The following is a 15,743-nucleotide window of genomic DNA, read 5'->3' on the forward strand; positions in this document are numbered from 1 at the left end:
AAAGTTGTTTTCATTCAGGACATGTCATGAATTCAGTAGCATTTAAGCAAATTGAGCAATTTTAATATTATACCCTCACACATTGCTCCTCAGAGCAATATTGTGATGTGAAAGTGTGAGGGGGCGACATTTTTGAAAAATTAGAATAAAAGCTCACCTTGTTTTAGGTATAATCTGGAATTTACCAATAAACCCCCAACACCGTCCTCCCCAAAAAAACCAAAACAGAAAAAAACTTCATCAATAAGATCTGTATTAAAACCAACAACAAAATGGCTCCTCTCTGCTCACAGGGACTAATCCAAAGCCCACTGAACTCAGTGGAAAGACTATTGATGTCAATGGGCTTTCGACCAGGCCCATGCTACCTACACTTCTGGCCACACCTAGCCCATTTAAGAAGACAGAGTTGACTGCCACCAACATACCAGTCATAGTAAAAAGTCTCCAGGAAAGTTCAGCTTTACATTTATAAAAAAAAACAACACTACCTATTTGTCTGCATATAAATTCTGTAAATCAGGAGATCCTAGTAGTGCATGTGTGGCGCAGACAGCTGCTGCTGGACTACTCCAGCCCCTGACTAGGGGTTACATTGCTCCTTCTGTCAATAAGCCTAGGGAAGGAAATTTCTGGATTGATCCTCTGGCAGAGTTCCCTGTGGGTCTGCGAGGGGTGGCTTTTCCCCCTCACAGGATATGTTTTGTTATGGGGTCTACCCTAAACCTGGAAGAACTTCAAGGATCTGCACAGATCCTGGAGGAATTGTCTGAGCAAAAAAATCATCTCCAGAGAGGCCTGATGCCTCCACGGTGCTCCCAACAGTCCCCTTCCAATCCTGGGCTGTAGCTACCCTTGGGACTCTCAAAGCACAAAAGATAACAGAATCCCACCCACCCCCCCCCGCCAGCCCAATTACTACAGGTAAGTCCCTGCTGCTTAAGAATATGTTCTTTAATGGAAACATAAAAATCTGCTTAAAATACATGGAAAAAGGTTTTGTTTTACCTTCCTGTTTGTTTAAAGAACTGTTCCTCAAATTCTCTCAGAGCTTTGCGAAGCCGTTTCTTATCAGCTCTTGTTTCTCTGAGATGTTCAAGTAGCACAGGCCTACAAAGGAGGTAGAGGAAGTTGAAGCCTACGTGGTCTTGGAAATAGTTAAAACATTAGGGCTGGATGTGGCCCTTCAATATGCGCACAGTGACAGGGGTGTCTATTCATCTCAGTGCAGAATGAGACCTGTTAAATTCAAGGAATCCTAAAATTTTCTTCCAAGTCTGAGTATAATGGACTTATGATAGCACAAGTGTAAATCTGCAGCATTTCCTTGCTTTTGGTGTCATTCACACTCCTCTAACAAAGGGAATGCAGAGAATCTATGAAGGAAGCAATAAAACACTCCGGCCCTAATCCTATGGGCACCCTTAGTTCTATGTGGAGTTCATGGTGCTTGGCATCTCACAGGACGCACATGGCACCTTACAGTTTCAGGCCCATAAGTAACAAAGGGGATAAACAATTAGCAGCATAGGACCTGATCCTGCAAACACTTACCATCAAATGCAGTGCTGTTTATTGTGAGTCAGTGGAACTGCACATTGTAGTAAGAACTAGGCTGGGCAGCGTTTGCAGGATAAGGTCCTTAGGCAGAAGATAAAACACTTTCAGAATATGTCCTAAAAGATACTGTTTCATAATAATGTGATGCGCTGAGAAATCTCAGCAGCACTTCTGCATGCTGCATCATTTACACAGTGTGAGTTCCACAGAACAACATATATTCTTGTTATCTTCACTCACTTGGTAGGACCGAACAGACTTTATTCATGCCTCTGACTCTCAGGTGTCAATCAAAGCACATGGGAAATACAAGGAATATTATAAAATATGAGATCATATTCATCCATAGCATGTGTTTTAATCAATGAGCACCAGGGCTGAATGACATCAGCACACATGCATCCCCACAATTGAACAACGTGACCATAATCTGCCCTTTTCATAGGAACACAAAACATAACAAGATTCCAAATCACCGTTTGTATCACTTTTTGGAGTTTGTTGACATCCTTGTTGACAGCAATAATTTTCTTTGACAAAGATATAGATAGAATTATGTTAACGTAGTGAAAATACATGAACAATTATACCAGGCCAGACTGAATTTACAATAATTCTTACAGTCTACTATTGTACATTTTAGAAATGTGATAATATAATTCAGATTCTTCAGTTGAAAAGGTGTCCTCTTTCACACCAGTTGCACTACAGTTGTGAAATATGAAATGTAACCAATAGAACTGCAATTTATAAATGAAAAAAAAACTAGCCTGGTTGGTCAAGCCACCACTAATATTGAAGTCTCCTTATCCAACGTGTGTTATTCCACAAGAGTCTTAAGAAACTAAGTAGATAAATGTCTATATTTTCTGACAAGAAATAGGTAAGTCAACAAATCATTTATACTATGTCATCATGTAGTCTCTACCTATTTGCATATCATTATTTCTCTTATATAGGTATAGTCCTCTGCCTCTCTCTTTCTGGATTTAGGCAGATCGCCCTAGAGCTGTCTGAATTACACAAAGTACAGCAAACTACAGGTAAGTTGATCAAATAAATATCCTGTCTCTACTTTCTCTCAGAAAAAGGAAATAACTCAATCCTTAGGTCTAGAGCTTCCTGACACTTGGGAGATTCTGACAGTAAGTATAGATCATGCTGTGACTAGAACATGTAAGTGGTTTGTTTTGTTTTTTGATGTATTAAGAAAAACTGCAACACTCACATTGTGGCCTCATGTAAATTGGACAGAGATAGGGCTGATTGTTTGATTGCCTTTTTTTCATCCAGAGGTGAAACAATTGCAGGCTCATTCTCCTCATCTGAGCAATACAGATGGTCATCTACAGGAAGGTTAGATGCCAGATTGGATGATGATTCATGGCTGCTTTGAGAATGGTCTTCATCTGAATCTTCTTCCTCCTGCTTGTAATCATTATCAAATTAGCTGTCTACATGTTATTATTTATTGAAAATACAAGAGGTTACAGGTATTAAAACCAATAGCTAGACACACTTTGAGATTTTTCACTACAACCGCTAATGGGACAAATTGTTTTGTAAGACATTACTTGCCATGACTAAATGTGGCAGAATCTGGCCCTTACTTCCATAAGTAGCTCTACTAATTACTTACTGTTGATTACTCATACAACAAAAAGTTTGCAAGAACATGCCTTTAAATAGGATTTAGGGCATGATTCTGAAACCTTTACTCATTAAACTAGTCCCATTGAAATCAATTAAACTCCCCACGTGAGTAAGGTTTGCAATGAGAGAGCTCTTTGTTTAATTCTCCATAAAGTAAACTTGTACCATTTAGTGTTAACAGTCTTCATAAATTAAAGCTACAATATGCATAAAAGAATCATTCTAGAGGTATTTTTGGGGTTACAAATGGTTTTAGCAACCAAAAAAGGACGACCACATTGCAACACATTTTATAGTTATACTACAGTACAAGGTGATGAAATTTTCCACCAAAATATGGGCTTTTTTAAACTGTTATTTATAGATTTTAAAAAATGCATGGACCAAAGTTCATTAGACGTTAACATGAAGGAAGCTTTAAAGAGATTCTGAAGTAATAAGGTTATGGCTGGGATTTTCAAAGGAATCAATGAACCCTATTGAAATTCAATGTGAGTAGGGTGCCTAACTCCCTGAAGCTCATGTGGAAGTCCCATGCTAATATTACCACAAGATGTGGAACAAGGCTATGTAATTACAATAACTCCTCACTTAAAGTCATCCTGTTTCATTGTTAAGTTGCTGATCAATTAGGGAACATGCTCATTTAAAGTTGCGCAATCCTCTCCTATAACGTTTGGCAGCCACCTACTTTGTCCACTGCTTGCAGGAAAAGCAGCCTGTTGGAGCTAGCTCGTGGGGGGGTTGGAACCAGGGTGGATCGGCAGCCCCCCCATTCGCTCCCTGCTCCCCTAAGTTCCCTGTGTGGCAGCCACCCAGCAGGCTTTCAATTGCCGGCAGTTCAGCTGTCCCTCTCCACATTGCCCTGTGCTGCTCCTGCTCTCTGCCTTGGAGCTGCTCCGGGGAGCCTCCTGCCTGCTGTGCGGGGGTGGGGGACTGGAGGGTGCTAATGTCAGGGTGTCCCCTCTCCCGCCTGCTCCTGCCCCCATCTCCATAGAGCGGGGGAGACACGACAGGGCTCAGGATGGAGGGAGCTTGCTGGCAGCAGCTGCTGTCTCAACTTGCTGATCTACTTAAAAGGGCAGTGTACTTAGAGTGGGGTCAATGCATGTCTCTCTCTCACACAGGCTGTATGTCTCTGTCTCTCTCTGCCATGCTGTCTCCCCTTCCCTCCATTTGTGCTGCCTTGTAGAGTGTGAGGCTACATTAACAACATATTAACCCTTGAGGGCTTAGCCGAGTGCTAGTTCATCATTTAACAGTAAGGCATTCCCTGGGAAATATCCCACCCTCTGACTCCACCTACTCAACAAAGCTTCACAATCATCATTGCTGTGTACAGTATTAAATTGTTTGTTTAAAACTTTGTGTGTGTGTGTGTGTGTGTGTGTGTAGTCTTTTGTCTGGCAAAAAAAAAAATTCCCTGGAGTCTAACCTCCCTCCTCCCCTCAGTTACATTAATTCTTATGAGGTGTAGTGAGGCAGTGTGGCTCCACGCCACCCGGGAGGGGGACGAGCCCATCTGGAGGCCGGAGTGGGCGGAGCTAGGGAGCTCTGAGTCCATCCCTCAGAGGTTCAGGCGGCGACCCGGAAGTATAAAGGCTCACCCTCACCTCTCAGTAAGGCCCAGCCACCGGAGAGACCAGATGATTCCAGCCTAGCCCACGACTGGGAAAATCCCATGGCTCAAGAGGCCACTAGGACTGGCCGGACCTGCCCTGCGCCCGCTACCTGGAGGAGTTTTCAGGCGTGCCCTGCGCCCGATACCCAGAGGACCTCATGGTGCAGGACCCCCCAGAAGACAACACTCTGACCCACATATTACCCGAGGGGGAGTCTGGAAGTAGCCCGGGGGCAGCCGACCCTAGTCTGGCTGCAGTACTGCCAGAGCCAATGTCGGTGTGTTGCGGCCAGGATCCCCACTGACTCAGCAGTGGGTCTTCTGCGCTGCTAGGGCCCCGGGCTGGGACGCGGTGGAGTGGGAGGGCCTGCGTCGCCCCCTGCCACCCAACTCGTGGATGGCAGTCTCCCCCCTCTCCCAGGCCTGTGGAGGCTTGGGCCTACTGCTACTGCTCAGCCCTGCCTGAGGGCTGCCCTTGACTCATTGTTGCCCTGCCCTGACCTAGGGTCTGGGCTTGCTACTAATTGCACTGTTGTTGCCCAGCCCAGCTTAAGGGCCTGAGCCCCTGACTTATTGGTGCCCCGCCCCGCCCCAGGGCCTGGGCCTATTTCTATTGTACTGTGGTTACTCAGCCCTGCCTGAGGGCCTGAGCACCGGACTCCGTGTTGCCCCACCCTGACCCAGAGTCTGGGCTTACGGTGATTGTTCCAGTACCACAGGGGCTGCCGAGGAAGACCCCACGTCCAGACTAATTCCCCCGAACCTTAACTGTGTGTAGGGAGCCGGTGTGGCTCCCCGCTGCCCCGGAGGGGGTCGAGCCCCAGCAAACCCTTGTACACGGGGAAATTGGATTCACTTAATATCATTTTGCTTAAAGTAGCATTTTTCAGGAACATAACTACAGTGTTAAGCAAGGAGTTACTGTAGTATTTTCTTTGATAGTGATGAGACAAGAAATTTACATAGGGTAAGAATCGGCTACTGCAGCTCACATTCAGTGGTACTTCATTCTGCAAGGAGTGTTACTGAAATGGGGAATTCACAAAGTAAAGCACTATCCAGTGTGAGTAAAGACACCAGTTCTACCTCATCAATTTTTGACATGTATTTTATATTTTTTTTTAAACATTGTTATTTTTAACAATCCGAATCACATACAGAAAACCTTTCATTTCTTTCTTTCACACAGGCATAGCTTTGATCAAAATGCTATGCTAAGATCTTAATGTGCTAAGTAGTAATGAAAGTATTTTCAACAAAGATCAAGGAGGATATATTAACAGTATAATAGATAGAATTGCTTTCATTTTGTGGTGTAGATTTGTTTGTAATGGTGAAGGTTAAAAACTGAACTCCCTCATCTGATCCCCTCCCCACCCATGTAAACTGATTGATTCAGAAATTGATGTTTTACATCATGACCTCTGGCATGCTTTGGGATTGAATCATCCTGTCATGTAGGATGTTTACTCCTCTTGAAATATCAACTGGATGATTTGATCAATAAGTATTCTATAAGCCCTTCATGTGTAAGAGTGATTAGAATGTTGCTAAACTGGCATACAAAGCACAATTCAGAATCTTGTATAGCTTCTTTATGATAAATACTAATTCTTTCCAACTTACAATTGTTGTAATCAAAGATGGTGTTGAGAGAAGTTGCTTGATAATTCTGTATCTGTCATAAAGAGGCTTCATAATACTCCTCTCTTGTTTAGTTACCTAAAAGAAACCATAAGAAAGTATATTCTTCTAAAAAACAAGCATTATGGGCCATATTCTGCTCTCAGTGTAGCTAAGGAGAATTTGGCCTTACATGTAATATTGCTTTAGGTAATATTTATGAATATTTATGGTAATGGTAGCATAATTCATAAAACATTACAGTTTACAATTTGAAAACAAAAGTGTAAACCTATATTCTAATGAAAAATATACAAGGTGGAATCTTTGCCTCCTTGCCGCATTAATTTTGGGAAAAGGGTGAACTGGTTACATTTCCCCTTCTGAAGATGCCAATATTGTTAAAGGAGTTAGTTTTCTCTGTTCTCTCTCTAGTTAACCCCTGAGCATCAGATGTGCCTAATTTAGGGATAATGCTTTTTGTTTTTTAGTTTGTGTACTATGAACCCAATCCAACCAAAAATACTTACAGCCTATCAAATTGCATAAATCATGTAAAGGCTATGGATTCTGGCTGTGCAACAGGCCATCCTACTCTATTAAAAGAAAGAGTTGGCCAGTCACGGTAGCCCGAAGAGGTAAAAACATACCTAATCTATTTAACTGTGTAGGATACCTGCATCTTGGCAGAGGGTTAGACTAGATGACCCTTGTAGTCCTGTCTAACTCTGTGGTTCTATGATTTCATCATACCTGTCCTAGGGCAACATTATCAGAAAGGAATTACCTGCAAATGAGTTCATCACCTCCCTGTGCTCCACAACACCCTATTCTCAAATCCCTGTCAATCCCCACACTGACCAATTAATAAATTTGTTAGTCTCTAAGGTGCCACAAGTACTCCTGTTCTTTTTACTGACCAATTAAGCACTCATGGGAGTTGCTGCTGCTCTACTGTGTAGAAATCATCTCCACAACTGCAGGTGAGTATGTGGGGGCAGAGGTGGAAGGATATGGATAGACTGCAGGCATGGGCAATAGCCCAGAAATGGAAACTTATCGGGATATATGGAGTAAGGAAGAGAGAGCAGAGGAATGCTGCTGAATGCCATCAGCTTGTCTAATCTAATCCAGTTATGGGGTATCTTTAAAGTATTCTTCACTGTAGTCTGTGAGTGCTCCTTCTACCCTATATAGTTGCCTTCTGTAGGGGAAGGTGGGTGCTGTTTTTACTCCCGATCACCACATTCAATTTCATTGCAGTAGACAGGCCTTCTTGCCCTTGACCTCCAAAATGGAGAAAAATATTTTTAAGGATACAGCCCCTTTTAGCGTCTCCTCTGGCTGACTTTTCAGATAAGCAGGGAAGAGCCAGCCCTCTCTCTTATTCAGCCCTCTCTCTTATTAAGATATCAGCAGACTTTCCCAGCATCCTCACTGGCAACCCCAGTAACATTCCTAAGACTGCTGTTTTAATAATAATTAGCAACTGGGCACCTTTTTTTTTTTTTTAAATGTAGTCTTTCACTGCACTCCTGCCTCCACAGTGAAGTTTGTAGAACAGTGACATTTTGTTTATGGCTGATCTTTAGTATTTGCTAAAAATATAAAGGTAAAATCTTATTTGGAACAAACGGAGTTTCTGTATTTTTTTGCTGAATATGTTTTTAATTAGTGTTTTCTGTTTTTAAGCAGTTAGCCTTCAAAGGTAGATACTCAGAAGTACATCCCTTACATTTGATACAACTGTTTGACACATACAAATGCATGTGCTGCGCTGGTCACTATGAGCCAAGTTTTCCGAAAGGGACATTCTACATTTGTGTACAGTTCTATATCTATATATGCCTAGGCAGTTGCCCCTAACATGCATTCATGGCACAATAGCTACTATGGCTGCATTCCTGCGCACACCATAGCTACTAAGGCTGATTTGCCCTTACAATCGAGCTAACTGTACATATAGATGCAATCACACAATTGTGTAAGCATCTTGGGCCTGCTCTCTTTGACAATTTGCCTATTACTGTTATGAAGTGTAATATTTTCAGCAATGTAGTATGGTGGGATAACACTGCTTAGAATGTTTTGTTAGCCAATCAGCATGCAGGATTTTCTAATATGATGCTATAATGTTTACTAAGGAATGTTCTATTATTGTGCTGTCTTCAAAGTTCTGGTTCTAGCATTACACGGAAATATTCCTCAATCTGTGTTCTGCAGTTTATCAATTCTCATGCAGTTACATGCACATCCTGCAAAAAATCAGCATGGAACATGCAAAGTGAGTTGATATAGCGGTTGCCATTACAAATCTTTAAAATCATACCGTTTGACTAAATAAATTTAAGCAGCATTTGCTGTACTTAGTAAAGGGGATACTGGTTGAAGTTTACCCCTATGCACATGATCTACATGCTAATTAAGTCCCAGTTAAGCCTCAACCTGTAGGAGAGGGGATTTCACACACCCACCACCATAAATAGAAGAGTAACATTATTTACTTGAAACAACTATTGTAAATATCCTCATGTTGACTAATACACTGGCCAAACTTCTTCGTAATGGTATTTTTTTACTTTAAAAAGTGAGTGAATACAAAACACCTGGGTATAATTACGGATGGTGTAACCAAATAACTGAAAGGAGAGCTGCATTCCACCCCCTCACATCCATATGATTACTACATAGGGGATATGATAGCTGCTTTTATAAGTATAGTTGTAGAAATAATGGGCCAGATCTTCAAAAGAGCTCAACACCCAGAAAGGACAGCCGGGGCAGCTCAGCAAAGGAAAATATCTGTAAAGAGACCTTGCCAAATATTCTGGTCCTTATATTTGGCAAGGTCTCTTTACAGATATTTTCCTGATTTTTAAAAAGAGTATATAACACAACCCTATAGTACTAGAAATGTTATTATTATTGATTAAATTGGTGAAAATGTCAATGAAGTCAGATTTTATGGTGGTATTAACACATTTTCCTGCATGGTTAGCAACCCAAACACTGCAGCCTTGTGCCAGAGCCTCTACAAGTTCACCCTTGGTTCTCCAACTTCTAATATAATTAAAGTTATGACTAGCTTGTAAAAAATAAATCATGTATTTTATTAGACAATTAAATATCTTAATGTCAGCACAATGTTATTTTCTTGCTGGAAATAAACACCTGACTTCATAATTGGTTAGGTTGGCATGGCAGGCAAACAATTCTTCTGTATTTGAAAATATTAGTAAAGCAGATTTTAGGTGGGAGACAATACCAGTAGGCAGCACTACACATATTAAATTAGCTGAACTGAATGTAGGGCAACAGTTATCTCATGTCTATGGTTAGCGTAGTCTAAACATATTTTCTACACCCCATTGTACCATTTCTCAAAGGGTCTCCGGTGCTGCTTTTGTCAGAGATGGCACTTTCTAACAAAATGATCTCCACCAGTTCTTATGTTAGAAAGGCCAATTTAAATTAAATATTTTGGGCCCTCAGTTTTGTGTCCTCAGAACATGTGGGCACACATATTAGTAGTCAGTTCTGATGTAGTTAGTAGTTTCTAACCCCTTTTTCTCCCCTTCCCTCTCCACCCTGATTTGGGGGGACAGAAACGGGTAGAGATCTACTAATAACAGCACCTGAAAAAATTTGGCCAGTTATCACACCATCAAGAATAGCAGCTGGGCTGAGACCCTGATGACAATCAAGTGCGTTATTTTCAAAATCATTTCACATAAGTGGAGTGCAGCTTTACTATATACTACTGTAGGATAAGTATAAAATTAAAGAATTAATGTTAACCAAACTTAAGCTAAGGAAATGTATGACTAAACTAGATGATCACGAAGGTCCCTTCTGGCCTTAAAGCCTTTGAGTCTATATATGTGTTGTAAAGAAAGGCCCTGACTAGCAAATAGAAGGAAAGATTTGAAAATAAAAAGTGGTAAAGCCAGAAGGAATAAAGCAGGGAGGATGTCTGGTTCAAAGAATAACTAATGAGATAATTGGTCAGTTTCTAAAAAGAAGGCCTCTGACCACAGTGGTGACTGCAAATGGCTTTAAATCAAATACAGAGAATCTGTCTTAAAATGAGCCAACATGCCCCTTCCCCAACCCACACACTAGTGTTAAAGTCTATGTGGACCCAGGTGGACGGGGAAAACTGTATGTCAGCAAGAAGGAGGGGAAGAAAGGAAGTTGTAAATCTTCTCTGGATTAAGACTGGAAATAAGGATGAACTGTCTTCAGTTGGTTTTTAGCTGAAGTCAGTAATTGGCAATAACATCCCTTGATTGTTAAAGGGTATAAAAAGTAAACTCTCAAAGGAGTCATTGCTAATGCCTGCCTGACCATGCTGGAGCCAACCAATGTGGGCCTAAGAACCCCTGGGCTTAGCCTGCTTGTAACTATCCTGCTCAAATGCTCATAAACATTTTGTTACTGTTTGGATGTAGTAAATTGCTTATTATGTAGCCTTTTTAGATATGTTTAGAGCAACTGTATAAAATACCATTTGGTCTCAGGACTTAATAAAGGAATTTATGCTTAAACTGGTGTTTGGTGGTTTCCCATATTAATAATTTCAAATATTAATAATTCCAATAACAAAAAACAGAAAACAATTTTGACAATAGTCAGTTTTATTCTTTTAGTCACAATTTTAGGGTTACATAGTCTATTATATTGTAGATAAGCTCAAATGTAAGAATACTTTCAAGATTTTAAAACTGAAAGGTCCATAGACTACATTCTGCTTCCAGCCATTACAGCGTAAATCAGAATATCTCCATTAAAGTGAATGGCATAACTTCAAATTCACACTGGTACAACTGAGATCATATTCTAGCCCCAAGGCTAAACTGTCAAGGCCTGATTCTCCTCTACACTATTGACTTCAGTGCAGTTACTCCTGATATACACTGGTATAAATGGAAGGATAATTAGGCCATGTGATGGTAAGAGGCCAGCACAATTCATGCTTATAATTTTGTGGGGCTTCCTTTCACAGATAAAAGGCCAGAGAGATCTAATCTGCCTCCACTAAAGAGCACCAGGTCTGATGCTAGAGTCAAGTTCCTGTCTCACCTCTTTCAGAACAATGTGCTGTGGTAAATGTAGGTACTGTTAAGGTCTCTCTGAAAGGCAAAGAATGCCCAGCTTTGCTTAAGACTTTTCCATCTCATTGTCATACATTATCCTACTAAAAAGGATTGTCATTCAAGGAGTCTGTTGCCCAGGAGGCTTTATTTATTACTGTATATGACAATATTTTCCTGCCTATCCAACAGTAAGTAGATGTGTATACAAAACCTCCAAGCACATCCAGCCACAAAACCAAACCATTTTACATGCTTGCCACCGAAATTAACCACCCTTCCATTCCATCTCCTAAAAAACCCAATCCAAACCAAGACAAAAACAAACCCCTCTAACAGGTTACCTGTTCGTATTATGTCCTAAAGCAATCAGTGGGGAGGGTTGCGAGATATCAGAAATTTATTCCAATCTACAGCAAAGAAAACCTCGCTCCCCTATACACTTATCTTTCAAGGTCAAGCATTTCGGTCAACCTCTCAAAACATACAAATTATATAAATGTCTCATTGTTATAATTGAATCATTTTTTACTCTTATAGTAAATGTAAATAGGGGTGTAGATCACAAAACTTTTTGACTGAAAATAAGGGATTGTTAACCTGAAAACACAGTTTTAAAGGTCGCAAAACTGTAGTTTGGGCAGACCAACAAAGGTCAAATTTTCTAGAGCTGAGGATCTACCACTGAGAATTCATTGCCACTCACTGCCGGGAGTTCAGTGTTAGGGATATACAGTAAGAATATCCTAGGCAATTGAAACAGCCAAGAAGGGGCATAGCTGTTTGGGAAAGAGTTGGATCTAAGGCCACTTTATAGAATTGCTTCCAGAAAGCGTGTCTCAAAGCACCATTGTTCTCAGTGCAAATACGGCACATGACAGGCAGAATCTATCAGATGTGTGGATTTGCAGATCATGCACCAGAAAATTTTGGTCAGTCTGTGGCTACTGAATAACCCTATTTGGGGCACAGAATGGACATCATCAGCTTTCTTTAATCCAAAATCCCACAACTGTAATGCAACCATTAGTGATATCCCTTCCTGTGAGCCAACATGTCATTTACTCTGTACAACAGGACTTGGTTTCCTTCTCCTTGGTTATGAGTAGGGCCATAAATACAATCACTTCCTTTGATTCCTTTCTGTGTCTTTTGCACAAAATGCTTCAGTTTTATATCCATCAGTTTTCACCAGTAATGATTCAGCTGTGGTTTTATTTTTGTCTTTTGTGGAAATGGTGTTATTACCCATAACTGGATCTGTTTGAAAAAAGCAAATTATTTTGTGTGGGATTTTTTTTTTTATTTCCTTTTTTTCAAAATTCCCCATAATGTATTTTTCTTCTTATGACAAAAACTGAAAAAAAGTTGGGTTTTGAAAAATATTTTCTTTAAAAAAATCATTTTTTGAAAACCAAACTTAAATTTTACTGAAAATTTTGGTTTTCCATCAAAAAGCTCCACCATTTTTTACCAAAGTAACATTTTTCTATGATTGTTCTATAAATTTCTATACCAAGAAAAAACAGTGTGCTTGTTTCCTGAAGGAGACACTTTCATCTTTGTACGTCCATTCCTCACTGGTTGTAGCTACCACAATCTTCATGTATCAGGTTTCTACACTCTCTCACTTTTGGTCTTTCTAGCATAAAGAATCCATGTTTCCCTGGGTTCTTTGCCTAGCTGGGCTCTGGACTATGTACTTCAAAACCTAGAGATGTTCCAGAAATCTTAGAGCCATCTGCTCCACAAACACACAGGGAGGAAGGGAAAGGACAAGAAATATCCTCTACTTATGCTTCTGTGCAGCATTCAGGTACACTTCATGGGGCAATAGACATACTAAAGAGGGTGGAGACAAGGCGGGGCAAACAGGCATATATGGCACCCCCTAAAGAGGGGCAGCATCAGTGCACTCCCACTGTGCCCTGAAGTAGAGGCCCCACTCGGAACATGTAGCTTTGTGCTTCCTCCAACAGTGGGGCTGTGTCTCTGACAGACAGCAGAGCCCTTAGAGAGCCATTTGATATTTCAACAAATCAGTTATTGCTACTTCTTCAAGTCTCACTTTGGTAGGCTGTTCTTGATCTTGCTCCCACATTAAAAGGGAGATTGTGGGACCTTCCTTCTGACAGCAACAAAGAACTGCTTAAATTAGGTGAATTTGAAATATTTGAAAAAAATAGCTCAACTTGCACAAGCTGCTGACTGTCAAATCAAACATGATGAGAGGGCACCCTAGAAAATGTTACATATACTTCTAATTACTGGCTCTGAAGTGCAGCACTGGGATTGCTAAATTCTCACCTTATTAGGACAGCTCTTCATGCTCCAGGACTGATGGTAGCAGCAGCATTTATGATCAATGCTGGAGCATGAAATTTGCCTACTAAGGTATGTAAGTCCATTTTCCCCAACAATATTCATTAGTTGACTAACAGGCAGATCTTCCACTGAACAACATGCTTCCAATAAAGTCGTCAGAACAACACCAATTTACTTCAGATGAGAATCTGGCCCAATAATTTTCAATATTTTTATATATATAATACCAGGTAAGAAGCAGGAACATGTAATTGCCATACCAGTTAAAATAAGCAGCCCATCTAATCTGGTACTCTGCCTCAGCCAATAACTGTTACCTGATGCTTCAAGGAGGTACAAGAAACTCCATAATGGGCAATTATATAATAACCCCTTTTAGAGGAAGTTTCTTTCAATCCTAGACAGTTAGTGGTTGGATTATGTGCTGAAGTATGAGGTTTTTAGCCTCTTAAGTTCAGGATGATTATTTTAAAAGCAATATACAATTGCTAAATATAGAAAAAACTGTCTAGCAAAAATCTCATCAGCACAATCTTAAGGTATATATTTTAGTAGTTATCCTAAAAACTCATTATATGGTAGCTACTATTAAAAAGGTAACTTTTGCCAAGCATTATTAAACCACAGGAACTATTACGATGTAGTTCTGAGACTACTGCTCGTCTCAAAATAGGATAATGAGTGCCACATTTCAGATTCCTTTCTGTGGTAACTAGGTCAATAATAACTTCCTAATGAAGACCACTGCGTATCTAGGAAGTATCTTTAGATGGTAATACCTGATATCTGGACAGAAAATGAAAAGATGTGATAATATATCCTCACAAAATGTCAACTGCCCATCATTTTAGGCATATTTATCTCCAACACACATAAATTTACCATTCTCACGATTACTGTTGTAAGGTAGTTACATCAGAAATGCCAAATCATGAAACTTAACATTTAATCAATGTTAGTTATATCAGAGACATCAATCCCACATCCTGTTAAGATTCCTGCACCATTAGCCTTGGTTAAACAAAGTGTTTAGGCATGTGCTTAACTTTAAGCATGCAAGTAATTTCACTGACTTCATGTTCCATGGAACTTTAAAGTTAACCACATGCTTCAGTGCTTTACTGTATCTTGGCCAATTTTGGCAGGTTTCTCAGCATAGGGATAGGCTTAACATCTTCAATAAATAAAGGAAAATGTAGGTGATAATTCATAACATTGTCACATTCTGTATTGTGGCCTGACTTGTAAAACTTTTCTCCTATGCTGTTAAATGCTCTAATAATGTATACATTTCAAAACCAAATTACATGTCAGATCGCACACTACTTCAACCACAACATACCTAAATCAAGGTGCAAATTGTGGAAGATCAGAACAGGGTCCTGAGCATTCTTACCATTATCTTTGCAATATTTTGCTATTGAAGACCAATATAATGTCACTAAACACTGGCTTTGTTATTTTATTTCTAAAAAAAAACTTGGTCACAGTTTAGCATTTTCAAACAATGGACATTTACATCTGAAGACTGCTTTGCACCAACTACAATATTGTTGAATGTATAAGAGTGATCTAAATATATTTAATGTATTATATTTTAAAGTATTTGTTAAAGAAATTCTATGCAATATAATTTGAAATTTACCTATCTTTCCATGGCATACTTACAGGTCGTCCATGAATATTCTCAAAATATAGCAGACATTTCTGAAGACTGATTTTTTCCAAAGCCATTTGCTTTTTTGTCATATCCTATTTAAAAGAGTTATTTATAAGATTATGAGTCAAGATTTCATCTCAAGGATCTAGGAAGATACGTTTTAAAATGTACTTTTCCCCAAACACTGATATAAAAGATCCTGTTCCTG

The 15,743-nt window shown here is 39.9% G+C and overlaps 1 protein-coding gene across 10 annotated transcripts in view; it reads right to left on the bottom strand.

Moving 5' to 3' along the window:
- The window catches only part of FAM13C (family with sequence similarity 13 member C), a 103,865-nt gene that overhangs the window by 731 nt on the left and 87,391 nt on the right, over nt 1-15,743 (bottom strand). For 3 of the 10 annotated variants that reach the window (XM_034775860.1, XM_034775854.1, XM_034775852.1), the window contains 4 exons: nt 15,544-15,627; nt 6,461-6,556; nt 2,789-2,988; nt 1,009-1,110 (listed from right to left, as the gene is read on the bottom strand). In XM_034775860.1, coding sequence (XP_034631751.1) covers nt 1,009-1,110; nt 2,789-2,988; nt 6,461-6,556; nt 15,544-15,627 — 482 coding nt within the window. The other 7 variants (XM_034775861.1, XM_034775853.1, XM_034775858.1 and 4 more) reach the window with 5 other exon arrangements.

The sequence above is a fragment of the Trachemys scripta genome, chromosome 7 (assembly GCF_013100865.1).
Source record: "Trachemys scripta elegans isolate TJP31775 chromosome 7, CAS_Tse_1.0, whole genome shotgun sequence".
In the NCBI taxonomy this organism is placed as follows: domain Eukaryota; kingdom Metazoa; phylum Chordata; order Testudines; family Emydidae; genus Trachemys; species Trachemys scripta.